The following is a 27,445-nucleotide window of genomic DNA, read 5'->3' as shown; positions in this document are numbered from 1 at the left end:
TCATACAAACAGTTGGAGATTCTTGAATTTTCTATTCATCCGTAGCTAAAATATGAAATAATTTTCTAACCCGTTGAATTGTTGTTGGCCCTCTTGGCTGTCTCAACTATGTAACATCTTCTATCTTATGATGGTACTATGAAAAAAAATTAATGTTAAAATGACTAAGTGATTGTAACTTAAAAGGGACGAGAGTGGTGCCTGAGAGATTTTATCTTTCGTTGAAAATTGTGTCGAAATAGTTTAGGTAAGTAAGTTTAATTATTCCTAAATAATACTTATATCTTCTAGGTGGTTAGTACACTATAGTTCCGTAATAAGACTTATGATGGAAGTTATGGATTCAATTCTCTTTGTAGACATTGAGTCTAGTGTTTAATAAAAAATTTCATCAAAGTGTTATATTTTACATGCGCATAATAAATTTAGTATGGTGATCTCAAATAGTTGAATTAATGTCCGGTTGTCAATATGAGAAGCATAGATTAAGGTTAAATGATTACTGAATAATGGAGTGGTAATATTCCACTAATTTATGTGTCACTCACTGTTAACAAAATAAAAAGTCCTTGATGTGGAGGTAGAAGCGAGAAAAAGCTGCAAGGTTGAGAATCTCATTTCAACACGGCAAATGAAGGCTAAATCGCAAATATTTTAATATTTTAAGATCCTCTCAAAGGGTCAATTCCGTCATTCTAAGTAGTTTCGGGTACTCCAAGATTCTCCTCCCTTGCACAACTTTCCAAGCACCTCTCTCCTTTGACCATTCTCTCAATCTCACTCGCCTCCATATTAGTTTGGACTCAGCCTCCAAATCGTTCCTGAATTCTTTAAAGCTTCTTCCTTTCCTCCAAATCCTAGTTCCTCTTCTCAAATTAGGTCTCCAATCTCCATTCCAGCACGAAAGCTGCAACCTTTGTGCTACTAAATCTTCCATTTGCGCCATTAAAGTTTGAGGGGAGAGAGAGAGAGAGAGAGAGAGAGAGAGAGAGAGAGAGAGAGAGAGAAGAATCTAGGATTCCGACGACCATGTCAGTCGCTGCCATCGCCCTTCCACCGCCGTCCTCCTCCTCCTACGTCGGCGGCCTCTCCTGCCTCTTCTCCTCCTCCGCCGCCGCTAGCCGCCACGTGTCCTCTGGCTTTTCCGACGAGGTCGGATTGCTATGGAACGAGAGATCCGATGATCTGGGTAGCTCGATCTCCTACTCTTCCTCGCCCTTCAAGTGCCGAGACCATAGCCATAGTCCCGTATCCGTGTTCCATGGACCGGCCTCATATGGCGGAGGTGGATTTCCTAGAAGCGACTGGAGAGCAGGAAGAGATCGGTTATTTAATGGGTTCGTAACGAATGCCTTGGGTTCGTGCTTAGATTACGCTCCGTCGTGTAAAGGTGGGGTCTTGGATTTTGAGTTGGATGAGAGGCTGGTAGAGGTGGAGACCTTTCGTGAGCCCCATGTGAAGGAATTGCTCGCTGGGGCTCAAGAAAGGCATAAGATTTTTTGCGAGGAGATGGTGGTGAAGGCGTTCTATGAAGCTGAGAAGGCACACAGAGGCCAGGTGATTGAAATTTTTTTTTCGCATTCTTGTACAGATGAATTGGGTCTTCTGTTTCCTGGCGATTTAGAAAGATGCGGCCTTGGTAGCCTGGGCATCGCTCTTAGCAATTTACAAAGCGATTTCTGATAAAGGATGTTCGAGAACTTTGAATTAATTATAGGTTTCTTTTGAAGTATTGTTTCTGTTAGTATTTAAGTTACTGAATTGAATTGGGTTTCACTTGGTTTTTCAACTAGATGAGGGCGAGCGGAGATCCCTACTTGCAGCATTGCGTGGAAACTGCAGTTATATTGGCAAAGATTGGGGCTAATGCTACGATGGTTGCCGCAGGGTTGTTACATGATGCAATAGATGATTCTTTCATGGATTATGATCACATTCTCCATATATTTGGAGCAAGTGTAGCTGACCTCGTTGAAGGGGTATGCTCCTTTTCTGTCAGTTTTATTGGGAATGCTTTGGTAAAAAAGAGTGTTTAAAACTTACTTGGTTTGAACCAAATTTTTAGTTAGGGGATAATTCATAATTGAACTACTGGAATGTAATCTTATGTTTAATCCCACTTCTTTTTTGAACCAAATGTTACCTCTGGGTATGACGTATATAGATGAGCCCGAACATCTCACATTCTTTACTTCTCTGCCATTCATTCAGGTCTCAAAATTAAGCCAGTTAAGCAAGCTTGCTCGTGATAACAATACTGCAGGAAGAACAGTTGAGGCCGACAGGTTACACACAATGTTTCTTGCGATGGCTGATGCCAGAGTTGTTCTTATAAAACTAGCAGACCGTCTACACAACATGATGACTTTAGAAGCATTACCTGTTGTCAAACAACAGAGATTTGCAACGGAGACATTGGAGATTTTTGTGCCTTTGGCTAACAGATTAGGGATCTTCAGTTGGAAGGAGCAGCTGGAGAATAATTGCTTCAAGCATCTAAATCCAGAGCAGCATAAAGAGTTGACCTCCAAGCTTGTGAAATCCTGTGATGAAGCACTTATAGCATCTGCTCTAGAAAAACTGGATGAAGGTCTCAAGGATGAAGGTCTTCCTTATCATGTTCTATCTGGAAGAAATAAGAGCTTGTACAGTATTTACATCAAGATGCTAAAGTGAGCAGATCTTCTTTCTTATCTGCACCTCTGCAATACAACAGAAAGTTGTCTAGCAGGAACTTGACTATAGTTTTACTATGTTGCAAGGCTAACTAATTTTCTAAAACATTTTTTTCAGAAAGAAGTTAAGCATGGATGAGATCCATGACATTCATGGGCTACGCTTGATAGTTGAGAATGAAGAAGACTGTTATAGAGCACTTGATGTTGTTCGTGAGTTATGGCCTGAACTTCCTGGGAGGTTCAAGGACTATATTGCTCGTCCCAAACTAAATGGGTAGGTAATGGAACATCTTTATACGATGACTTAATGTCCTACTGGGACTCTCCGCTGATTATTTTAATTGCAGATACCAGTCTTTGCACATTGTTGTTCTGAGTGAAGACAATCTCCCACTGGAAGTTCAGATCCGAACAAGGGAGATGCATCTTCAAGCAGAATATGGATTTGCTGCTCATTGGAGATACAAGGAAGGTACCTGCAAGCATTCATTTGTGCTCCAAATGGTGGAATGGGCAAGATGGGTTGTTACTTGGCAATGTGAGGCAATGGGCAATGATCGGTCCTCATCTTTTGGCGACTCTAATAAGATTAGGCCTCCATGTCCATTTCCTTTTCATTCCAATGACTGTCCCTTTTCATACACACAACATTGCAACCATAAGGGGCCCATATTCATCATCATGCTGGAAAATGAGAAGGTAATCATTCTCTTAGATATGTTGGTCTGCATGATTAATAAATATTGCTATCTAACATCTGATCTCGCCTTTGCATTTTACTCCTCCGACATTTCAAAGGTTGTAATGGACTGAGGATGATGGAGTCAGGATACAAATGCTCTGACATTAAGGAATTTTCACCAAAAATAAAAATAAAAATACATATCCAAGTTAATGACATTATTCAGATGTTTGACATGGAGTTTTGTGGTTTCAGATGTCTGTACAGGAGTTCCCCGTGAATTCAACTGTGATGGATCTGTTGGAAAGAGTTGGGGTAGAGAGCTCAAGATGGACGCCTTACATGTTTGCTCTAAAAGAAGAGTTGAGACCAAGACTGAATCATGAGCCTGTTAATAACCTCAGTCAAAAGCTGCATATGGGGGATGTGGTGGAGCTGACCCCGGCCCTTCCACCCGAGTCTTTGACGGAATATAGGGAGGAAATCCAACGAATGTACAAGGGAGAACACTCCGGCACCAGCCAGGTCAGCTGGAGAAGATGAGGAATGACTGTATCTACTGAGTTGACTGGTTGAAATTCGTCATTTTAATTGTTGTATATATATTATTCTTTTAACCCATTTTTATTTGAAATGTATAGTTATTCTTTATACCCATCTCAAAATGTAAAACGAGGTTCAATAAATGAAATTTAATTAGTTTTTATTCTGCTGTGTTAATATTGTGTAGTTGTTTCAAGTTATAGTTCCTTGGTAGCAGGAATAATCAGCGTTTGAGCCATTAGGCCTTTACCTTTCAGGGGATTTACGCCATACTAACTTGTTTAAATGGGCTTAATTCCATGTTTAAATAAACTTTTAGATTCACCAAGTAGCCCTGTTTTTTCAATTGGTAGCCTGCGAATTTGATGTTTTAATCAGTTACTCTCCTGAGATTCTTCTGGTTGTAAAAGATATGGTCATCTTTGCATGACATCCTACATTGAGATTTATAGCACCAGCATTTGAGGTTCGCATGGTGTAATTCAGAAAAAGTAGTAGATTTTTTTTTCCATTTAATTTTGGCCTTGGCATACAAATCACAACACTGGTAGGGTGGGCCAGGCTCTGAGAATCGGAACTATATCCCACGCAATACAACCATCAATTATGCTCTTTACTCGGGCTAATATTTATCACTCCAGGGGGGATTTCTAAGACAACAAGCTGCAGACATCCTCAGACATCAATTTACAAAACAGCAAGCCTAAGGATGTTCTTCTCTTCCACATGTACATCGTAGGACAATCATGTCATCAATATTTTAACCCTCTCTCCAAACCGATCCATAATGCGCCTTCAGCTGTGTACTTGAGCCAATTGGCTTATAATGCTGATGAAAGTATTAGGTTTCCTGGATTATCACAATCAAACTTGACGCTCCACAGCCGGTTGGCTCCTTAGTTTTGTGATGCTCTTTTGCAGTTCCATGTTAGAGACACGTTCTGCTTCCAATGCTCGCTCAAGCTGTAAAACAAATTATTGCAACAGTTAAGTCACTAATCATGATGGAAAAGCTGCAAGCGAAACATGCATGTGACTACCTTCGCTGCTCGAGCACTCCATTCTCCAAGTATAGCTCTCAGTCTTTCATTTTCTTCAACATACTGTACTAGATATGTCAGTCAAGCATACAACCTTTCAATTTTCTTTTCCTTTTTTCTAGTTTTAGGACTTGACAAGTTACCTGGTTGTTAGTCACAAGAATGCTCTGGATCTCGGAGTCTCTCTCAGCAATCAGACTACGAGCAAGACGTAGCTCAGAATGTACTTGATTCATCTGCAATACTAAACTGAATGTCAAATACCTTGAGAGTTTTTAACTCTACGGGATATATTCGGTAAACCTCAATATCCAGTTTAAGGAATGCCCCCCCGACACACACACACGGTGAAACCCTGCACCACACAACTCTAAAAACCCTGCACCCCTGCACCACAAACCTTGCATAGATGTAATTTTATTTCATTGCTGGATAGTGGATAGTGCATAGTGGATAGTGGATACTAGATTGTAATCCCAGCTATAAGTCAATTCCATTTTTTTTGCAGACAGCTCTAAGATAAAGGCCTTCTCTTCTTTCTGTTATATAAAGGTCTGTCCAGCACTTATTCTAGCAAGAAGTATCCCTTTCTGGTGATTAATATGAGCAAACTGGAATATTCAAGGTATATTCTCTACATACGGGTGTAAGGCTGTGGATGTTTGTCAGGAAGTATTGCATTGTACATGGATACAAATCACTAAAAGAGCATAATGGCACCTGCTACAGGAATCAGATTTCTTAATTACAAGTGGATATAGCACAGGAGAGCTTATTACCTCAGCAGATAAGGCACGGAGTTCTTGATCACGAGATGCTAAAAGATGAGCAAGGTCAACCTGCAAAAAATACAAAAGGATACATTAGCCATCTTTTTAAGTAATAGAATTCACAATCTGGTTTCATGATGATATCTTTCTGATCAAGATACCATACTATGTTTGGCTTATATTGACAAGATACTGTTGTTTTCCACAAGTTTTAAATTCACAACACAAATAAATGCAACCATGGTACGAAGAAATGATAAAAGTACTTTCTTCCCCCTTTGAGAAAGAACAGATGGAGGTCAGCCTACTATATGTATGTTCAGCGAAGAATGCTCTAAACATATTGCTAACAACATAAGAAAGGGTTCTAACAGACACTCAAGGAAAAGGACTGACGAAATGTGGTTGCACACGATGTTAAAGAACAGCATGGGGCTATCAGCAGCATTCTCCTTCAGTCATTAGGATTTAGGATACTCCATAAAGATGGGCAGAACACAGGTAGGTGACAACAAACCTGAGGGGTGCTTCCATTATCAGATCGTTGGTATTTGCTTAAGGCTTCTTGTAAACGGAGAACCTTCAAGAAAGAGACTAAATTTGTAAAGAGAAGAGAGACAGAAAGAGAGTAATGGACAACCCAAGAGAAATTTTTTGAGTAATAATTGAGCTACAATGCACACAGATCTTTTTCATATTCATAACCTACATTCTGATAAGTCATGAACAGGAAATGCTTTTAAATGCCAGTCATTTTGAAGTACCAACATGCTGCCTTCCTATTTTATACAAATATTAAATGTTTAGTACTGATGAGACAACTAACAATTTTTTCTCAAAGGAACATGTTGGATGAATTGTCTGTTTTAGATAGTTCACCAGAAGTAAGAAGCCATGCATAGAAATAAAATAGTAGCATTGTCATGTTTATTTCACAGGTGAAATATCCTACAGAAGTTTTCAGCAATTTGAGTAGAAATGCAGTTTTCATCAGCCAGTTGCAGTCTGAAGATGAAAATGTTTTTCAATTTCCTTTTCTTTTTTTTTTCTCTGAAAAAATAAGTTCCCTTTTTTCCCTCTTTATAGATATGCTTCATTCACTCTCATTGTTTTCCTTCTGTACATTTCACCTCTCCAATGTCAGTCTATGCATAAGTGGGAATCTGTCCACGTCAAAGAAAGGTATTGTATCTATCAGCAAAGCAGCAGAAAAGAAGGGAGAAATAGACTATTTGTAATTTTGTTCTCCTACAAACTAAAAGATTCTCTTCTATAAAACATGTAACCAGTAGAAATTTAGTCTTCATGGCAGTGCAAGAAAGTTTAAACTTGAAACTAACTGCAGGTCCATAAATCATAAGTTGATGTCTTATGTCATCCATGAATGTATTTTCATAAACAGCTTATTTTCCATGACAGTGGGTTACTGTGTATAACTGTATGCCTTTCTAAAGTTAAAATAGTAAAAAACTCAATATCAAACTTCTTCCTCAAACCTGTTTTACATATTTTTATATGTTTTTCTCAAAAAAGCGTATTATTATAAACCCATTATTATTGGTTAAAGATATCCTATTCCAGTATTCCTTAAAAAGTAAAAGCAAATTAATGCCCCTAAGGAATTTAAAGATTAAATCTAATATATTCATGATTATGTATCAGTATGCCATATTTTTTGCTTCACTAGTCATTAAAGAATTCTTCAACTAAAACAAATATATATGTTTTTAAGTTATATCAGTATCAATAACTCACATGTCAAAGATCCCTTAACATTTTTACATTTTATAACCAACTGAAAGGTCAAAAGCACATAGTAAACTGGATTCCGCCTCATTTATATCCTAAATGGTTGTACTTTTTAGTCAAAAGATCAACGATTTTGATGCCAATACAGGGAAGTAAATAATTAAGCATGCATGTTTAATGTATTGGTTTCTACTCTCTATAAAATCAAGTATCTTCAATTAGTTAATACTTCTTCACTCAGATAATGCAGATTTTCCCTTTGGTACTGTAGCAGTGCCATTTGCTGATCAGAAAGTCGGCCACCATCATAGTATCTATCAAAAAGAAAACATATAACAAGAATGAGAAATTAAATACAAGAAAGAGATTGGAGGCATGGCATGCATTTGATTTATTTAAGAAATGACATATTTGATGGACTTTTTGTGATCTAAAAAACTGCGAGCACAATTGGCATTCCTGTGAATCTTTTCTTTTCTTCTTTCCATTTTTTTACTACATGACTAAGGAATCAATCCATTGGAGAATCACATTCAGTTTCAGGCCATATAAGAAAAGGTTGTGGTGGTTGCTGTACTGGTTTTAGGCCCTCCGCTGCCTTTAAGTCTTTAGACACAGTGGCAGGTTACTATGGTAGGTGTGCTAGCTAGAGTGTCAGCACATCTTATATTTATAGGCCATTTTTAATGTTCTCTGAAGATACTTTTTTAGTAGATGTTCTTTCTCAGACTATCAACATCTTTTGCATAGTATTTTAAATTATTTCAAATCTTTCACAAAAGATAGTAATTAATAATAACATCAATTTAGAGATTTAAAAGCACATCTTATGCTTAAGGCACACTCTTAAGCGCCATGAAAACTACTAGCTTCCATACACCAGTCAAATGCTTTTTGAAACATTAGCACAAATTCAGAAATTTAAGAGTAGTGCAAGGGAGCATCTTCACAAATTAAGCATCTGCGTATATATGCATGACATGATAGATAGATTTGTCAATTGTCAGTATTGTGCATACACAGGTGATATTCATGCATTGAAAGGGGACAAAATTAACTGAACTGATTCATTCTCCTCAAGAACAATATTTCTCAAACATTATGCTTTAAAGATCAGCGCAACATGAATCAGATCAAAATGCACCTATACTTTTATTTAATTCATGAGAATTAAACAAGTGAAATTTTCTCCTACCTCGGCTCGTCCAATGAATTAGATGGCTGCAATGCAGAGTAGAGTGACTTTAAGACATCAGGCTGACCATTCAAAGAATTGTACTTATGTATACACCCTGCACAAACAAGAAGGAAAACTGTATCTATAATTTTTCATTTGCACATCACTTGATCCAGTCCAAGCAAGAAAATGAAAATTCTTACTGCACTAGGGAACCAGCGAGTCTCCCAAAAAAATACAGAAGCTAGTAGTTGACTTCGAATCAAACTTTTATAGGGTGAAAATGAGTTGGATTAACTCGGACCCAATTCAATCTGAATCAGATTTGGGTGAAAAATTTCTAACCGACCCAAATATGGATTCAAATACCAGCTAGAACTTTTGAAAAAAATCCATATACGGATATCGAATATTTGTTTACCCACATAATTTGTAAATAATATACTTATATTATACACCCTACAGATTGAAAGCCTAAAAACCAACCAATTAACCTAAACCTTATTCCTTACGGCCTTACCCTTACCCAGTTACCACCTCATTTTACACCCTCACCATCTTCATCTCCTCCTACGCTGCCGTCACCGAGCTCCATCTTCTCCCTTCTTGAGCCCACCTTCAACTTCTTTACATCCTATATATTTATCGGTAACAATTTTTTGGTCATTTTCTGATCTTAGTTAAGCTAGATTAAAAAATAATAACTTCATTATCTATTGGTTGTTTTCTGATCTGAGTTAAACCTACATCCTTAACTACTGACTACAAGCATCTATTTCTCAAGGTTACAGCCAACAACATCAATATCTTCTGCACCTTAATATTGTTGTTATCTTCTTCCTTTTGTCCCCTAGCATCATGACTTTTAGCTTCTAATCACCTCTGTTTGAACATTTTGCAACTCGTATTTTTCTCTCCTCTACCCTTGTCTAATATTCTCACAACTTGGAAGAGCAATTAGCTTTCAAAACTTGCTAGAGTGGCAAGAATGTTTTTACCTATAATGTACTCCCTCTTTCATGTTGATTTATAAGCATGCCATCGCATTGGTTTTTAAATGGAGTTTTTGTGAATTACATTTCACTATCATAATATGATCCAAGTCTAATATGAGTCCAAGTAAGAAATTAGTCTAAATCTTTAAATTACAAGATATTATAGTATGCACAGTTCCCAAAAAATTTATAAGATATTCATACAATGTTTGAATAATATGAAACCAGATAAATTAGATCGATGACATCATGATCTACAACTTTCGTTTTGACTTTCTTCAGAGTCAAATGCTATCTGACTTGGAATGGACAATTTAGATAGGTTTAATTATTTGTTTCTTACTTCTTTTGTTTTATTCTCTATAAATAAGGTTTATGGCTTATATTTTAGGCATGCTTATTTGAATGAATTTATCTTGTTCAATCTCTCTACCTCTCATCTCTCTAGCTTTCTCTTTATCATCTAGAAAGTACTTCTCTACCCTTGCCACCCTCTCTTCTTAGAGGCTTTCCCTCTTCACTACGACAATACTCTTTCTTAATGTGCACAACCTTACCAAAGCTATTACCCACATTTCACCATCATCTACATCAACCCTAGCCACAATTCATCTATCATCTATCACATATAAACACTAGATTTCGTGCATACCGCTTCCAAAAGGACAACAAGGGGTTTATTTGCTATCTCGGGCTGATTTGATTGCAATCCTTAGTTGGAACATATCAATTTGGTATTAAAGTTCGAGTACCCTAAACCGGTTTGTATCCATTTGTTATTAGAGTTTGAGTACCCTAAGCCAATCCATAACAAATTGGTATCAGGGCAACATTCTTCGGCATGCCCACCACATGAGCCATATCTGCAAGAAGGAATATGACATATCCAAATTCTTCAACGTCATATGCCTCCCCAGCCGAGCTCTCGACAGATTCTACGACCAAGGACAACCATGTGGAGAGGTCGAATATATTAGATCTAGATCTCAAGTCTATAATGGCCTTGATGTGCTCAACCCTCAATTTGAATGTCATTCTACGAGGAATATGGAGGTACTAGAAGAGATTAGAGGCAATGTCGAATTCGGATCTATCGTTGAATCACCAGCTAGGGATCACCTACATGTAGGCGTAGGTCGATAACACACCATCGCCTCAGCGTGAAGATAGACCTCTCTCACCTTCGAAACAACAAAATCAAAGAATGAATGGAGCTTTCAAGGACAGGTTCCACACAAAGGTTGCTAGCCTGTGTGGTATTCAGGTAATCACATCGCTTTGTTTGGAGACTAGACTATGATAATAGTAGAAAAATATTTGTGAGATGGGATTATAGCTCTGGTGGTACTCAACGACGCTAAGTTAGGGCATCCATTAAGTTGTGTACTTATGTTCTCATTGTATGCGATGATTCTGATTGTGTGCGATGATTCTGCTATAAGTAATAGTTATATTGTGTGTAATGATTTACTAGAGCAGTGATGATAGGGATGGCGATACGGACTTACGAATGGGGTCCTTAGTCTGTTGATTAAAGACAATAGGTCATATGCAGCATCATCAGGCATGTAGAGGTGATATTATCGCTAGATTACTATCCTTTCTCATTTTGATGTTTGTTATGTGAATTATGGCTTTATATCAGTATGCTGAGATATAATTATTTATGACTATATGAGCAAAGATAAATGTTATATGGTCTTATATTCTGTGTGAGTTTATCTTAATAAAATAAGGAGTTGAGTTAAGTTATGATATTATTATACATTTTGTAGGGCAGTGGAGCTGCTTTTCCATGGCACTATCCAAACACGGGAGGGTGGGCAATGCAACTGATGATAAGTCAAATTCCAAACTTTGGACGTAGAACAACTATAAAGTCCATCAAACGATCCTCGTCGTGGTGACAGTGAGAAGTAGCCAAGCTAGAGGAGATAATAGGCTCCATTGACGTCAGCTCACACCATATGTCAGTCATGCACAGTGTTTTTAAAAGCGGCCGCCATGGCGACGCGTCAATTAACCGCCCTATCATGCAGCTAGGATCTACTAATGGCGGGCAGGCTACCATTTGTTTTTTAGCGGACCGCCATGTCCATTGGTGGCCCGCCTATTCCTTTTGGCGACCCGCGCGACCCGCTTAGTTGTTATAGCAAGTTCGATAAGATTGAATTGTCCAATGGATAGCTAGTGACTATTTAAAAAAACAAGTTGCTAGACCTTTCCCAAATATCCGATCGATCTCTCATCTTCCTCTCCCTTGTCTCTTTATTGACGCGGCAAGCGATAGCGATAGTGGTAGCAGCAGCGGGAGCGGCGGTGGTAGCCGGCAAGTAACTCTTCTTTCTTCTTTACTCTTCCCTTTCACACTCGGCGCCGGCGACGACAAGCAGCAGCTAAGGCGGTGATCATCTTCTCTCTCTCTCAAAATGGGATTTCTCGAAGGAAGCCGAGAAGGACCGTCTCAAAAAAGAGGGAAAAGCTTTAGGAATGAGAAGCTCTAAAAGGCCATGTGCTCACCCAAAAATCTCTCCCTCACTAGCAAGCATGCACCCATATAGCCACTTTTATTAATTTTAAATGCATTAACAACATATGTAATACATAAATATTTACATGTTTATAAATTATGATATTTTGTTGTTATGACAGTAAAATATGCTATTAAAAAATTTATATATAGTATATCATATAAATTTATTTTTTATATATTAAAAATACTGATCCACCTTGGCACCCGTTTTCTACCTTGACACTAGGCAGTGGGGTGACAGCTCGTTTTTCAATATATTGGTCATGCGAGCATAAAAGTCTTGAAAGAAAGCTAACCTTGTCTAGCCTCTTAGGCATCGCGATGGAGCTGAAAACTGTGCATTAGACTCAACTAAAAGAATTGGCAGCTAAGATGAGTCCAGACAAATTGAGCAGAATATAATGTTTGAAGCTGAGATCAAAACGAGCAGTCGACTTGCAAGATGAGATAGGTGCAAACCCCCTATGTTATGCAAAGCCCACTCAACATACTTAGGGGAAGGAACCTCTATCTAAATGGTTTTGGCTGTGCCAAACTCAATAGAACCCACAATGATAATCTGGATAATTGTGCGAGGGGAAGCACACCTCATAGAGATATTGTCGATGTGCTCGAGGAGATGTCCCCCACAAAGAACTATCTCGATATAAGAGCTATGTGATCCACTCACTTTGAGTGACAAGTAGAATACTAACTAAGGACACGATCTCATGACCAACCAGAACATGAGATGCTATTAGAAGAGACGACAATCTATCAAACACCTTGAGGGCGTTTCAAAAATTTATCATAGGCTTTTTGTCAAATAGTTGGTGAGTAGGAAATTATCTCACTGAGACTTTTCATTGAATAGTTGGTGAGCAACAAAGTTCCCATGGGCACGGGTGCTTAAGCTAATTAGAAATCCCCAAGCGAATAGTGGGTGAGAAATGTTTCTTGAGCATTAAGAGGATCCTCGGTGCCGCCACTGTCAAATAGTTAGAGGCCTGCTTGGCACGGAACACATGGAAGCAACGGAAGGAGAGGTCAGCTCAGCGCGAAATTCTTGGAAGTGACAAAGGAGCAACGAGTCAGAGAAGACGGAGGAATTGACGGCAATCCAACAACTGGTTAGGAGGTGGCATGAAGAATCACACGGAAAGAATTATGCGGTTCCTCAAGGCTAGGAGGTACGCTAGGCACATCGATGCTGGAGCTTCAATCTCCCTTGTCACCGAAGTCTTGGAGTTGGCCAAAAATGCAGAAGATGAGTATCTTCGAGAGCTAGAGTTGCGACCGCATCATCCGCACTAGTGAGGAGAGATTGAGAGCGGTGAGGATAAAGAGGCGATAGGAGCTGAGGGTGAAGGTGAAGACAAGTATAAGGCAATTCAGTGAAGGTGAAGGAGAAGAAATCCAATAGATGCATGAGTCCCTAGAGATTGGAATGCTCTGATACTATGAAACATTACAAAACTTGACCTAGAATGGGTTCAAGGAGAAGAGAGGAAGAGAAAAGAGGATTTGGTGAGAACGTATTGCTTAACCTTAAGAGAGAGAGTCTTAGCCCTATTTAAACAAAACCACCATATATATAAATAAATAAATATAACTCCAATAATCAGCATCAATATACCAACTAGATACAAGATTCTATAAGGCAATTTATCAAAACTGGTTATATACCTATATATGCACTCATAAAACATCCAGCACAAATAACTTCTGCAACCATGGTAACCCTGCACACATGAAGATGCAAAGAAATAAGCAGTTCATATCTAAAAAAATCATAAGTTGTTTACTTCCTAGTATGTTACATATCGTTAATTAGTGAATAGCTGCAAGGATTCCAAAACTTGTTACTAATGAATAAAAATTGAGCAACTTGATGTGTTTATCATAGACTTATTTAGGAGTTCAGCAAATTGTGGCAAACGATTGAAGTCCTAACCATCTTCGACAACAATTAAATGCAAAGGCTTATATTATCAGTAGACAGAGTATTGCTAAGAGAGAATTAATGATTTAATCCAAGCTACTTTCACTTTCTTGTTAGATTTTTTAGCTAGTGTACCAAACCAAGTCCAGAATCCAGAATATGAAAGACAACTGCCCAAGGTCCAAAAACATAATTCCATATATCCAGTTCCCAATTGAGCCAGAGAAAATAACTCCTAGTTCGAGCATGTTTGATAGTTTGAATTTTAAAATCCACCAAGTTTAATCGGACACAACACTGTCAGACTCCAAGCTATTTTGATAAAACGAATAAACAATTATTCATTATGAATTCTATGTTATATTTCATTGGACCGTTAGATAGAACAACATATCATTGTTAGCAGGAAAAGACAAAAAAAAAAAAAATACAAAAGCATTGTGCATTATATCTTGATCTAACTTCAAGTCCATTCGTGATGATTTTTAATGGATATATTGTACTACTGAGTACCAGCATCATTTGTAAGGAATTTCCCCTACCAATATATAAGATAGAATCAACACATCAAGAAACTAGCTTAACTTTCTTTCTAAAATAAAAGGAGGGTAATGAATGTACTTGAAGCAGTAGTTCACCTTAGTAATACAGAGACTGATAGTATATGAATGTAAGGATGCCAGATTATGACAAGTAGCATCAAAGCAGTCCCTGTAAAATACATATAAGTAAGGCAGATGAGAACATGCAGCAACAATCCAGTTATATCTGAAACGTTACTGATAGACAATAACTAGCTTTGTCTGCATTTTCCAATGAAAATTTAAAGAAAAGAAAGTCATAGGCATGTCTGACAAATATTCTCCACAGAAAAATTGCTGGCCAAAAACTGAATCAGTAGAATAAAATCAATCATCCCATAGAAGCAAGAGAGCACTAGCATATTTTAATCCTCCCCTTTTGTTATCAACTTTAGACAATTTGTGCCCTAACATCTAAAACTCATCAGGTGAATCTATAAAAATTACTTACCATAAGCAATAGTGGGAAATGGAAGGCGAGCAATGTGCTTCATCTTCTGGCTAAAAGTATAGTAGCCCTGCGCAGTACACGGATAATCTAGTTAGATCAGATTAAAAAAGAATCATTTATCAAATGTACTAAATACTATGAACTTTAAGTTAACAATCAAAGTTTGGTAGCTAGAGAGAGAGCACCATTTTTTCATGTTCTGGTGGAAGGAAGATGAAAGAAACCAGTGAAAATTATTGAGTATGAAGAGGAGCATATAATTCCAAAAAACTAAAAAGAAATGATCAATTAATGCCTGTTTTGCAATACCAAAAGTATAAGGCCTCAAAGATGTAGACTTCCTCCATCTGACCTCTCTATTGTAGATCTTACTCAACCCAAAAGTATCAAGGTTATATTCCAAATATGTCTAACATAGGTGACTACAGGAAACTACCTTTTGGGATATAGACTAAGGGCAGTACAAATAAAAATAAATAGAAAATGTATAGATGACTTAGATGGTAATTCATTAGGTATTGTAACAATATATGTTTCTGATCCAAAAAGGAAATTCATCTGAATCTTTTGCAATAGCTTTGCTGGATCTGTGAACTTAGATGTTAATGCCTAGATGGTCAAAAGAAGAGAATAATTAATTGAAGAACCAAAAAACAGTAGGTGCTAATTGAAGGGAAAGAGAAATCAGTTTGTTCTGTATCAAGAAGCAATTTGCATATAGAATAACAAACTCTGCAACATATTCCAGTGAATTATTTTAACTCCAACTGACCACTAGATGTATTCACTAGGCTATAGTTAAAGAAATATGGCAATATTTGGAACTGCAGATCTTAAGCCACACAGCAAGTAGTTATTTATACAATAGACACTAGGTATTGCAAACTCGCTTAATTATCCATGTAACATATATGCAATTGTGCAACAACTCATGGTCTCATATATAAAACAGGAGAAAATACAAAAAATAAGAACAGGGAAGATTGGATAAAGATATAGTCACAACTCACAAGAATGACATATAAGCAAGTACCTGCAAGCGCACTTTTCTAACCTGGTAAACCCAATATTGCTGAAATACACCTGCACACAATTTCATGCCAAGCTATACTCAGGATCATGAAAATGATGAACTGACAATAGCAGAGATATACCTTAAGTATCACGCAATAGAATTTCTGAAGTACTCACACAATCAGAAAATTTGTGTTCTATCAATACAAAATCTGTGGAAACTTTCAAGTATGAGGGCTGAGACACATCGATATCCCCAATTAACTATTACTAACTAGTGGCTTCTCCACCTTATTTAACTGATAATAAAATTGACCAGATTGTTCAATGGTTATCCTTCTAATTTCCACAAAATTAAAATTCGATCACCAGTAGATAGCTATAATCCTGATGAGCAAAACATATTACAAAATCAGTGTCGAAGATTATTAAAATAAAGCTTATAGAACAATTAGTTGATCAATGATTGTTCAAATGGTAAAGCTATAGTCTATAATGCTGGTAATCGGGAAAACTATCATTGTTCAAAAAGCTAAAACCTCTTATTTATGAAATATTAATACCCAATACGACTGAATAATTTATTTGAATTTAGAAACAAACTATTTGCATCAATGTTTCAATTTGCCTCATTCGAGTATAGGCAAAACTGACATAAGGCATAGTGGAACAAAAATGAGAACAAAAGAATTCTAGAGGTACATCGATATGGATTTTCCTACAAATAAAGAGTGAAAGTACTAAATAAACTGTTAAATCATTGGAACAAGAGGCTTATTTCAAGTTATCAGGTAGATCTAACAAACTTTAAGGCATCTGCCATTCTGCCTACAATCTCATACTCTTGTCATGCCAGTAAAGGCCAGCTGATCAATTTTAACTCCTTAGACAACAATTAACCTACCAGAAGAAAATAGATATTAATAAGGATTGACTACACTATTCATTAACATTCAACTGTAGAGAACTCTAATATATTTGAATAATTATCAGATCAATAAACAAAAGAAATTTGATACATGATGAGTTCAGCACTTCAGCATCTCAAAATATAGAGTGATTTATAAGCCACTTAAAGTATAAACTCAAATCAGAACTGTAATGAAATCAAGCAACAAACTTTTCTTCTCAGCATGCTAGTTCACATGAAATTTTGAAAATCTACAGACGGAAATTATAAGATCAGTGACTAAAAAGAATACTTGTAATTATGAGAAGAATGATATTGCAACTACAAAGCAATGTGGGTATCAACTTTGGTATAAGGATGAATATCCATGGAGCTGCTGCAGCCACAACTGCATAACCAACCTGGAAAAGAAGAATTTAAGTTAAGAGTACCAAAACATTAAATGGGTGCAAGGAAAAAACATATATTGTGTACTGACGGAGAAAAATCAGGAAAAAGCTAGAGAATAGGAAGATTTAGAATTTCAGATGTCTACAGAAAGAGAAACTGTACTTGCCAATATGAGACAATACAAAATGCTGCCGAATATGCCTCTAGGCTGCCGATTACCAGATAAAGGAGCATCCTGAAGTATGTCAAGAAACCTACACCATGAAATTGATATAACATGAAGACATAAATTAAAAATAATCTTCAATATAGTGTTCTATAATGACTATGGACAAACTTCATTGGCCACAGAAAAAAATCATGGAAGCTAATTAAATTCTTGGACAACATAGCAAATGGAATACCTCGTGTCCTTCATTACCATCTGTCGCTCATTACCTTATCATTTATGAAGCAATTATGCAAGTACCATGTAAAGAGCAGCCAAGATATTAGAGGACAATAGGACAATACCTCGTTCAAAGACCATTGTCTTTTTCTACAGGCCATATGATTAGATAAGTAAAACCTGATTCTCTAACCCTCTGCATAATGATAAAGTGGAAAGACTGTAACATCAAATATCTAAGAGGGAACTGTCATGACACCAACAACAGGCATATAAACTTGCATCGGTACATCATTTCAAGCAAACGATGCATCTCGCAAATGATGCTCGATCATGAATAAGTAAGGCATAGGAATCAGATCTGATATGAATCACAAAATCCTATTTTAGTTTTTCACAAATAAACAGCATGATCTTACATTTTTGTGGAAGACCCCAAATACAATGTTCTTATAAAGTAGTTAACACTTAACATTACCGCCAGGTTACATATATTGCAATAAAACTTGCAGCATGATGCAATGCAGCAATATTGGTGCCATAGAAATTAATGGTCCCGAGAAATCTTTTCAGAATAGCTCGAGGACTAGCTTGATCATTTCACTACAATGTACCCAGATGGTTTCAGTTTTAGCTAATCACTATACCGTAAGCCATCATAATACCTAGTCAAAGAACCAGTATATTCAGAACATCTACTTGCCAAAAGGTCATTACGGCATATCATAGAAACCAATGAGTAATGACGATTTAGGAAGAGCTCACAATCTACCGATTCCAGTTACAAAGCACGCAAATACCCATCACTACAAAGAATAATAATTTAAAGATATTAAATTAGAATTTGATGATCAGAGATGATGAACTTCCATCCGCAGTGATCCACTAGTAATAAAAATTAAGCTAATGCCACAACCCAAACAAATCAAGAATTCCAATACATTCTTCTCTTTCTCAGATGATCGTACATCAAGAATGCCAAATCAAAGGAGTTCCTCACACTCGTAGATCTTACTCCCCAAATTTTCCAAAACTGGTTAACAGGATAATCCAATTGGTGACAAGATATAAAAGCCTCGATCCGAACTATATGATCCAGAAATCCCTTAGCCTGGAGAAACGCTGGGCCGTCCAAACGCAATAGATTTCTAGGGTTTTCAAATTGCTAAACGATTAAAAAATAGGAATAAGGGGAAAGGCTTACAGGCTGTTCTCCTCGGCGGATAGAGCGGCGGAAGACGCCCCGCCCCTCTCGTGTGACATCACTACGTCCTCCGATCTCGCTCGCTGTTCTCCCTCTGTGTCGTCTCTTACGTCGCCAACTTCCTCTTCTCGTCAGGCTACGTTGCCGCCTCCCATCTCTCTCCACCTCGTATCCCGCGGAAGAAACGTCGATATGTTAGCGTTACAGTTGTTGCAGGGGAGAAAGACAACGGGCAACACCCACCGTAATTTCCACGGGATTCTTCTACGTGTCAAGGTGACACCATGTGGTCGGATCAGATGTCCCAAATACGAATGGTCCCACCAAAAGTGTTAAAGATGGGTCCAACGTTTACAACTTGAGTCTGGTGGACTGGTGGTTGCTTTTTTTTTATAAAGCCTAATTTCTAAACTCGATTAGTTATTCTTATTTTTTAATTATAAATTTAATTAGATATAAATATATATATATATATATATATTTATTTATTTATATATTTATATTTATATTTAATTATTGAATCAGTTTAGTTTAGGAGTCTTTGAATCCCATATATCTCAAATCTAGGGAGTTTATCAATAAAAGTTAAGCATGTAAGTGATGTGAGCACATAGTTTGGATCAACTGTGGTTAGGACTGTTGATTTATCTCAAAATTTTATTTGATATTTAATTTATTCGTTTATTCCTTTCTTTGAGATATGAAATTCAATATCTTGTTATTGTTGTTGTTGGTGTTAATTACATAATAACCTTTCATCCAATTATTGCTCGGTAATATTTTCACTCCTAAATAAAAATAAAAATGAGCACATATACTGATACAACTCGGTCCATATTGATTTTACTTGCGACATTGGGTTCACTTGGATAAGCCTATTTATCTAGTTTATTTGTTTGAAGAAATAAAAGGATTTTTGCCGGAGGGCATTCGAATGGATTATGTGAACGTCTGCATGTATTCATAAAAATAGAGAACGTAAATTGTGCGTTCGAATGGAATCGAGCCGTTCAAACACGATTGTTTGAACGTTTGCACACGTTTACAAGGACAGAGAAATGTAATTCTGTGTTTGAACACAATTAGCGAAAATTGTTGGTTTTTTAGGGTTTTTTTAACTTAGTTGATAGGTCCTTATGGTGAGCATCTATAAATATGTGGATAAAATCTTAATTGGAGTTTATTTGATATTTGAAAATGGCATTGTGCTTTTATCTCCTTTTCTACTTGCTCTAACCATTGGCACCCTCTCCCACCTCCTTTCTTTTATCGCCCAAGTCTTTAGTCTTCTTCTAACTCCTAATCCCCCTCTTCTATAATAATTTTTTCCCTTCACACTAAGGAATTAATCTAGCATCAATCTAGTCATTGAAGGGCTATCAAGCTAGGATTTATTTGAACTGTGGCCACTGTTTGGTCAACATATCAAAATCTAACCGTTCAAACTGTGATCTTGAATTCGTTGGAAAGCTCTTTTTCTAAGAACGACAACATATCTAAAATTTAGAAAGATCCATTAGATAGATTGTCCGTAGATTCGTTCGAAAGTCATGAGCCTAATCAAGTCTAGAATCGTTTCGAATCAGATTAAACTAGCTCTTAACATATACTTGTTAAACTCTTTAAATACATCACTAAACCTTTCTATTAATATTTTATTAAAAATTCTAATATAAATAGTCTTAAAATTTTAATAGATTGATAAAATTGTTCTTGTTCTCCTTTCATATCCTTTTCTTTTTTTTTATCTCTAGGACAACTTTAGTAAATATGAAATTTTCAACAGATCTTTTTAAATTCTTTTAAAATCCACTTTTAATTAGAGAGGAAAAACATAACAAAAATTCTATCCATCTAATTATTAGTTAATTTTTTTAAATATTTTCTAATATGATTTTTAATATTAAGAGACATTAAAAGTCATACCGAGTGATTATTGACGGTTCCAAAATGTAATTAACTTTAATAATAATAATTATTATTATTTCTAAAAAGACGGGGAGGAGCATTTTTGAAGCAACAGTACTTGCCGACCACCTCACGTTGACAAAACGGGCCCGTCTTCAAAATTCCGTTTCCGTTTTCCCCCGACGACTCCGCACGCGACTATATAACGCCTCCTCCCCCGTAAGAAAATATTCCAAATTCCAAACACCACTTTGGAGCTCAAATCCCTCTCTTTTCTCCACTCTCTGTCTCTCTCTTATCCCTCCTTTTTAATCTCCAGATCGAGCCCGAAATCTCCGTTTCTTCAATCTCTTCCTCTGCAGGTAGCGATCTTTCTCTCTCTTCCCGTTTTCTATCTGCAAAATTAGTGTTTGTTTAATAAACTTTTTTTTTTCTTTTATAATGTATTGGCATTAGATTGTGATAGGGATGCAGATCTCGTGGATCTGGTGGGTTGGGGATGTTTCTTTTGGCCTCGATGATTTTCATCGCTTGTTTTTTTATCAGATCTATTGAAATTGGAAAAATTGCTGCTCCTATTATAGTGTTTCTCGATTTCCTTAGCAAACTTTCTTTAGATCTGGGGCTTGTGCCATCTAAATACATTCAGATCTATTCGTTCACGAGAGAATGACATCGCGTTTCGAGGGTTTGATGCTTTTGGATACAAAGTTCAATAGAATTACATCAGATCTGTTTGTTTGATGTTGTTCTTCCCGAACCCGAGCTTGAAGATTCGTATTATAAGATGTAAATGTGATCAAAATTCGCATTTATGCTGATCTATTGTACATAGACTAAGCTAGATCTGCTAATATATTTTCACACTTTAGTCTAGGGGCAGCTTTTCTTTCCGCACTTTAATACTGCATGAGGAAAAGGTATCAGAATGTTAATTGAAACCTTCTTAATATTCCTCAACCCTCTATCATTTCTTCACACCCACAAAGATTACCTCGTTGACTTGGAACACTCTTGGGTAGTTTACCACATTTTAGTTTTTTCCTTTTATTCTAATTTATTTGTTGCCTTATAATTTAATGTTTGAACTCTATGTACATCTCCTTGCAGATAATAATTTCTGGAATTTTCTTCCATGGGAACCGTCGTAGATGCTCCTGTTGTGCAAATTGAAGAAAAGGTATTTATGCAATCACGACTCTTAATATTTATTTATATTTAAGATAATAAAGTTAATAATTTGGTTCTTCTTTCCTGTAGCGTTTGAAATATTTATCTTCAGTAGAAAGTATATGTACCCCAACAAACAAAGAATAGAATTATGTGAACGCAATTACACTTCGCATATTACTGTTAGACTACACTCTACAGCATAGATGCACGCAGGCTGATGTAGAAACAGTAGCCTAATATATTCATTCCAGATTTAAGGCCTCTTGTGTGTTCAAGAATTTTGCCTTTTTGGGCCTCTTGTTTCTCCTGGAAAGATCAAGTTGACTGTTTCAATGCATTTTTATATCCATTCCCTTTATTTGTCATATGTTTAACAAATTAGCAATTTAGGCGCGACTTATTATTTTCTCTATTTTGATTCTCAGCCTCAGAAGGACATTGGCTGTTATGTTGATGTTTTATCATTGTGGTTACATTCTTCAAATTATGCTGCTGAGTACATTATAGAATTTACAATGCAGTATATTGTTAATCGTACTGAGGTCTAGCTAAGATATATCCTCATTTTATGTATCTTCATTTTTTTCATCATGTTGCATAAAATCTGAATTCTCAACTAAGTTTGGACTTCTTTTCCATCAATTTAGAAAATAAGCTTCAGAGTTGGTCTTATAAGTTTGTCAAGTCTCTTGTATTTATTAATTCTAAAGATTCACACATTTTAAAATAATACTAATATGATATCTATTATGGCAGGTTGAAGTCATTCTTAATGCCTCCCTTTTGTAATATGTGATTATGTGTTCATGCATAGACAAATCACCTTCACTTGAATCATGATAGGCTAAATTAATTTCTGATGTCCCAGACTTGTATTTCATGATTTTATCATGTTGTAAGAATTGCTGTTGTCTGCAGGATGCTAGTGAGAACGTCTTGGGAGGCAAGAAAGTTACTGTTGTCTTTGTTTTAGGTGAAGTCTTGCTTCACTCTCTCTGAGTTAATTTTACTGCTCACAGCTATGGTCTTTCCAAATTATCTGTTATTTTTTGTTAATTCATAAATATCTAATATCTACATTCATCTTATCCTTTTTTATATATGTGCTGATGTTGTAGAATAAAATCTGCATCTACAGTTATATTTTGAGTTTACTATTATGATATTTGATACAATTATTTCCAGTTAAAATTTAACAGATGAGGTCTCCTAAGAGAAGTTATATATTACATCTTGAGCTAAAGCTAACAGATTGTAGAATTCATTCCTTTGTCCTTATGTTTGCCTTTTGATCTTTTTTCCTTTCCTAATAGTACTCGCTTTACTTGATATTGGATGATCAAAAGGGTGATTCTCTGTTACGAACTACATTTTTTTTACAACCTTTATCATGCTAGACCTGCTGGTTCATGCTGAGCATATCCCTCTGTATGTATCATACTAGTGGGTTTATAGCAACAGTTTGCACATGCTAACTTGACATTTATATCAGTTACTGATGATCTGTTTCTCTTCCTGCAAATGCATCTTGTGGATTGGCAGATACAAGATGGACAGCACCAGTCCAGTTTTTCTGTCTGGCATGTCACTAGCCATGCTACTGGCACATATAGCCTAGTTTAGCACGAGTTATCATCGACCATTTCGAATTCTATGAGAGCCAAAATATGCTCATGATATCCACGTGAAATATGTCTAGATAGAGGCATGCAGAGAAAGAGATGGTCCTGGTATTATCTAATTTTTGTACATAACTGTATCTACAGGTGGTCCTGGCAGCGGGAAGGGTACACAATGTACCAATATTGTTGAACACTTTGGATTTACTCATCTTAGTGCTGGAGATCTTCTGCGAGCAGAAATTAGATCTGGTTCTGAGAATGGGTACGTGTTCCTCTTGTTTAGAAACAGCATTGGTTGAGTTGGAACAATTCAAACGGTGCTTCCTTTAATTGTTTCCACAAGTTACAAAGCCTTGTGATGTGGGCCCTTCATACCTAGATCACTTATTCTCTTTTCATTAATGAGTTTGCTGAATCTTCTAGTAAAGATATTTAGTCTGTTTCCTTGAACATTATGATTGCTTTAATTTCTACAGCACTATGATTCAAAACATGATAAAGGAGGGAAAAATTGTTCCTTCTGAGGTGACGATAAAACTTCTAGAACGGGCTATGCTGGAAAATGAAAATGACAAATTCCTGATTGATGGATTTCCTCGGAATGAAGAGAATCGTGCTGCATTTGAGAAAGTTGTGAGTCGGCTTGATGCTGCATTTTATGAGAACTTTACTTTAGATACTTCAAAATTCAAATTTTCTTTATATTAACAGTCCAATTTTATGCTGGTTCTTTTCTGTTACAAGGAGAATGCCTGATTGTTAGCTGTTTATTTCTGTCGCAGACAAAAATAATACCTGAGTTCATATTATTTTTTGATTGTTCTGAGGAAGAGATGGAGAGGCGTCTTTTGGGTCGCAATCAGGTTGGAATACAGACTCTGGTTTGGTCATTTTAGGTGTATATGCTCTAGTAGAAAGTTGCTCCCCTTTATAATTCATTTCTTAATTTTTTTTAATGTTTGGTATGTAGGGAAGAGAAGATGATAACATTGAGACTATAAGGAAGCGGTTTAGAGTTTTTGTGGAATCCAGTTTACCTGTAGTTGAATATTACGACTCGCTGGGCAAGGTTAAGAAGGTATCCTTTCTTTCTGCATGATATGACAGAGGCAGTTACAATAGTATTTTGTGTCCATGTAACCAATTTGGAGACATTGCTTTTCCGGAACTAGTTTTGATTTCACAAGATTTTGTCTATAATGGGATACTTGCATGTTAAATGTTTCGTCTCTTTGCTTGAGCTAGACCTCTACTTCATAGGAGGTCAGCAGCCAGTTTTGTCTCTAATGGTCACCGGTTCCCTATGCGGATAGCTTATTGTCCTTTATTCAGGCTCGCCAATGTCCAGGTCTAATCCAAAATACACCAATAAAACACCTCCTGATTTTAGCCAACTATGAAAGTTAGACCATGGTTGGACTAGAATAGTGGTTCTGGACAGGTCACAATCTGCAGGGGGAGGGCTGCTAAATGTAATTTGCGGTTGCCGGATATCTTTAATTAGTTCTCAAGGTCAACTTGAACTATTATCATGTTGTACAAGTTGAGAGAATGAAGAGAAATAGCTGAAAGGGGAGAACAGAAACTTAAGAGAATGAGAGAGAGGAAGTATAAAAGGTAACTTGAGGTTGTGAGGAGAGGGAGGAGGAAAAGGACTTGAAGAGACTGCATGAGAAGGACAAGGTTGGAGAATATTTTTGCTTAGTGGAACATTTTATGACAGTTTTTTTTTTTAATCACTAAAGTACCCGCCAAGTACTTACTTTGCTCCAATATTAACAATTTCACTCTTCATCTGCATCCTTATTTGCAAGGTTCATTTTCATTTGTAGCGCAAAGACTAACCATTCATTTTCTCAGATTGATGCTGCAAAGCCTATTCCTGAAGTTTTTGAGGATGTAAAAGTCATATTCTCAACATTTAATGCAAAGGTAATAAACTTTTTTGCTTTTATGCCTTTGCAATTAGTTAGAAGAGAACCATTGTACGTGTGCATATATTCGGAGCCTCCTGCTAGTCTTATCTAGACTATCTTCTTTTTTTCCAGAAGGATCTTTGAGTCAAAAGAAGGATAGCTGCAATTATATTTTATAAAAGGTAACCCTCTTTCTTTTAATTGCAGACCTGTTGGTTAAATTTCTCGTTTTATCTTTCACATTAGCTGTTCTTTTTGGCTTTTGCATGGCGCCGCCCATCATTTTATTTGGTGATACTTTTTTTATTTCACTCGGTTAAATCGGAACAAAAAAAAGAAAAAAAAATACTGTTCTACTCTACTCAATAAATATCCAAGTATTGTGCCAGCTGCCAAGTAATGAGTGTTGTCCCTGGACCATCCAGCACCTAGACCTGAGGTTTGGTGCTGGATTCTAATTATATAAACATATGTGGAATACATAAACAGGGAAGTGGCACCAGTAAAAGGGCCCAATCAATTTACGGACCATGTGATTGATGTTTCTTCTCATAGCTTTGTCAAGTAACTGGACCTATTAGTTGTGCTTGGTCCGATGTATTGAATAGTTTATTAATAATTTTTGTGATGCCATGAGGCTAACAACTTTGTGGGTTTGCTTTTTCACTTATTCTATTTGACATCAAAAAATAAAAAATCAATACATAGGTAGTTGGTACTTGAGATATTTCATATAATTCTTTTTCTCCTTGCAGGTGCTTCTTTAGAAAGGAGGCTGCATATTAGTCTACAACGGAGGAGACAGATACACCAAATATAGAAGAAAGTTTTAGCTCATCTGAGCTGTCTATATTAATTCATTTCCTGGAGTGCTGATAATAATGTACGATGAATGTTGGACATTTGTTCTGGCAGTTCTATCGATCTCCATGAGCCCCATAGCTTATCAGTTTCTATGATAGTGCTATCAATGTATTCTTTTCATTTTGTCGTACTGTATTACTTTTCATCAACTATTGTCAACTCCTCATTTGTGTAGTTACTATCAATCATTTGGTCTCTAATTGATTCTGTGTTAAATTCTGTGTTGAGATAAATTATATTACTCATTCTTGGGCTAAGGATGGTGCAATTCGTGTCATTATTTGCAGCGTACTTTTATATTACCCAAGAGCTCTTTATAGCTCCTGAGCGGGTAACAAGTATGTCTACTTTTATCGCAAGGAGAAATATAAAAGGATATTTGTTCGTTATTAATTAATTGTATCACAAGTTTAGATGCTAAATATTTTATTTGATATAATTTAGACAGATTTGGTTGCTTAATCTCTGCTGAAGCCTGACGTAGACATTCACAAATTAGCCAAGCTCAAGCAACATAGTACAGATCTTTAAACTCAGCATAGGTTAAGTTTTGGCCTCTTATATACATAAACGAACTCTTTATGAAAGCATTCTGCTAAAGAAAAAATAGTGACTACTTGATATAACTATTCGACTTAGCTTGGAGCCTTAAAGTGCAGCAGTTTGGTGGAACTCTGCTAAGAACTCCCATATCTCTATCCAACGTGAAGTTCTTTTAGTACATATTGCAGCTGGGAAGTTTTAAAGTGTGTATATATATATATATATATATATCTATTAAATATCCTGCCCATCTTATTCTTTGATCTTAAAATTGGCCCAATTGCTGAGATACTCATCAGATGCATGTCATCTTGGCCTATTTCTCCCGCAAACTGCACTTTTCATGGATATGTACATGAGAAAATGAACCATCCGTAAAGACCACAGCCACAA

The 27,445-nt window shown here is 36.5% G+C and overlaps 3 protein-coding genes across 9 annotated transcripts; 2 read left to right on the top strand and 1 right to left on the bottom strand.

Moving 5' to 3' along the window:
- Positions 1 to 748: 748 nt before the first annotated feature.
- Positions 749 to 4,066, top strand: LOC140799788 (probable GTP diphosphokinase RSH2, chloroplastic). 2 transcript variants are annotated; one of them, XM_073154247.1, is made up of 6 exons: positions 749 to 1,557; positions 1,794 to 1,979; positions 2,212 to 2,672; positions 2,794 to 2,952; positions 3,026 to 3,377; positions 3,616 to 4,066. In XM_073154247.1, exons 1-6 carry the CDS (start codon positions 1,030 to 1,032, stop codon positions 3,901 to 3,903), a joined length of 1,974 nt encoding a protein of 657 aa, XP_073010348.1. In that variant the 5' UTR covers positions 749 to 1,029; the 3' UTR covers positions 3,904 to 4,066. The 2 variants fall into 2 exon arrangements, with proteins under 2 accessions (XP_073010348.1, XP_073010349.1); XM_073154248.1 differs by lacking the exon at positions 3,616 to 4,066 and adding an exon at positions 3,477 to 3,557 and having other exon boundaries at positions 766 to 1,557.
- Positions 4,067 to 4,381: 315 nt separating this feature from the next.
- LOC140799948 (protein FIP1-like) lies at positions 4,382 to 19,272 on the bottom strand. Of its 5 annotated transcripts, none has more exons than XM_073154523.1 (14): positions 19,027 to 19,272; positions 17,601 to 17,688; positions 17,337 to 17,445; positions 16,154 to 16,203; positions 15,121 to 15,187; positions 14,727 to 14,799; positions 13,833 to 13,888; positions 8,658 to 8,754; positions 7,692 to 7,776; positions 6,231 to 6,293; positions 5,723 to 5,782; positions 5,087 to 5,179; positions 4,944 to 5,006; positions 4,382 to 4,866 (listed from the first exon to the last, which is right to left on the bottom strand). In XM_073154523.1, exons 1-14 carry the CDS (start codon positions 19,083 to 19,085, stop codon positions 4,768 to 4,770), a joined length of 1,062 nt encoding a protein of 353 aa, XP_073010624.1. In that variant the 5' UTR covers positions 19,086 to 19,272; the 3' UTR covers positions 4,382 to 4,767. The 5 variants fall into 5 exon arrangements, with proteins under 5 accessions (XP_073010624.1, XP_073010623.1, XP_073010626.1 ...); XM_073154522.1 differs by having other exon boundaries at positions 8,658 to 8,775; positions 19,027 to 19,260; XM_073154525.1 differs by having other exon boundaries at positions 8,658 to 8,775; positions 17,597 to 17,688; positions 19,027 to 19,223.
- A 1,886-nt stretch (positions 19,273 to 21,158) lies between these two features.
- On the top strand, positions 21,159 to 26,725 carry LOC140800371 (UMP-CMP kinase 3-like). Of its 2 annotated transcripts, none has more exons than XM_073155115.1 (10): positions 21,159 to 21,296; positions 22,045 to 22,114; positions 23,026 to 23,080; positions 23,874 to 23,991; positions 24,206 to 24,362; positions 24,512 to 24,592; positions 24,700 to 24,807; positions 25,590 to 25,661; positions 25,781 to 25,827; positions 26,401 to 26,725. In XM_073155115.1, the coding sequence occupies exons 2-9, from the start codon at positions 22,070 to 22,072 to the stop codon at positions 25,787 to 25,789; spliced, it is 645 nt and encodes a 214-aa protein (XP_073011216.1). In that variant the 5' UTR covers positions 21,159 to 21,296; positions 22,045 to 22,069; the 3' UTR covers positions 25,790 to 25,827; positions 26,401 to 26,725. The 2 variants fall into 2 exon arrangements, with proteins under 2 accessions (XP_073011216.1, XP_073011215.1); XM_073155114.1 differs by having other exon boundaries at positions 25,778 to 25,827.
- The last annotated feature ends 720 nt before the right edge of the window (positions 26,726 to 27,445 follow it).

Source organism: Typha latifolia, chromosome 13 (assembly GCF_019914945.1).
Source record: "Typha latifolia isolate L0001 chromosome 13, TyphaL0001v2, whole genome shotgun sequence".
Taxonomy (NCBI): domain Eukaryota; kingdom Viridiplantae; phylum Streptophyta; class Magnoliopsida; order Poales; family Typhaceae; genus Typha; species Typha latifolia.
The sequence above is the reverse complement of the archived record's forward strand: the minus strand, read 5'-3'. Positions and strand labels throughout refer to the sequence as shown.

Excerpts from the sequence above, each read along its gene's own strand:
- LOC140799788 (XM_073154247.1), top strand. The coding sequence starts at position 1,030 with ATGTCAGTCGCTGCCATCGCCCTTCCACCGCCGTCCTCCTCCTCCTAC. Across the intron at positions 1,980-2,211 it reads TAGCTGACCTCGTTGAAGGG|GTCTCAAAATTAAGCCAGTT; the intron begins GTATGCTCCTTT and ends CCATTCATTCAG. Across the intron at positions 2,953-3,025 it reads GCTCGTCCCAAACTAAATGG|ATACCAGTCTTTGCACATTG; the intron begins GTAGGTAATGGA and ends TTTTAATTGCAG.
- LOC140799948 (XM_073154522.1), bottom strand. The coding sequence starts at position 19,085 with ATGTCACACGAGAGGGGCGGGGCGTCTTCCGCCGCTCTATCCGCCGAG. Across the intron at positions 6,294-7,691 it reads TGCATTATCTGAGTGAAGAA|GTTCTCCGTTTACAAGAAGC; the intron begins GTATTAACTAAT and ends TCTTTCTTGAAG. Across the intron at positions 4,867-4,943 it reads GGAGTGCTCGAGCAGCGAAG|CTTGAGCGAGCATTGGAAGC; the intron begins GTAGTCACATGC and ends TTTGTTTTACAG.
- LOC140800371 (XM_073155114.1), top strand. The coding sequence starts at position 22,070 with ATGGGAACCGTCGTAGATGCTCCTGTTGTGCAAATTGAAGAAAAG. Across the intron at positions 23,992-24,205 it reads AGATCTGGTTCTGAGAATGG|CACTATGATTCAAAACATGA; the intron begins GTACGTGTTCCT and ends TAATTTCTACAG. Across the intron at positions 24,593-24,699 it reads GTCTTTTGGGTCGCAATCAG|GGAAGAGAAGATGATAACAT; the intron begins GTTGGAATACAG and ends TTTGGTATGTAG.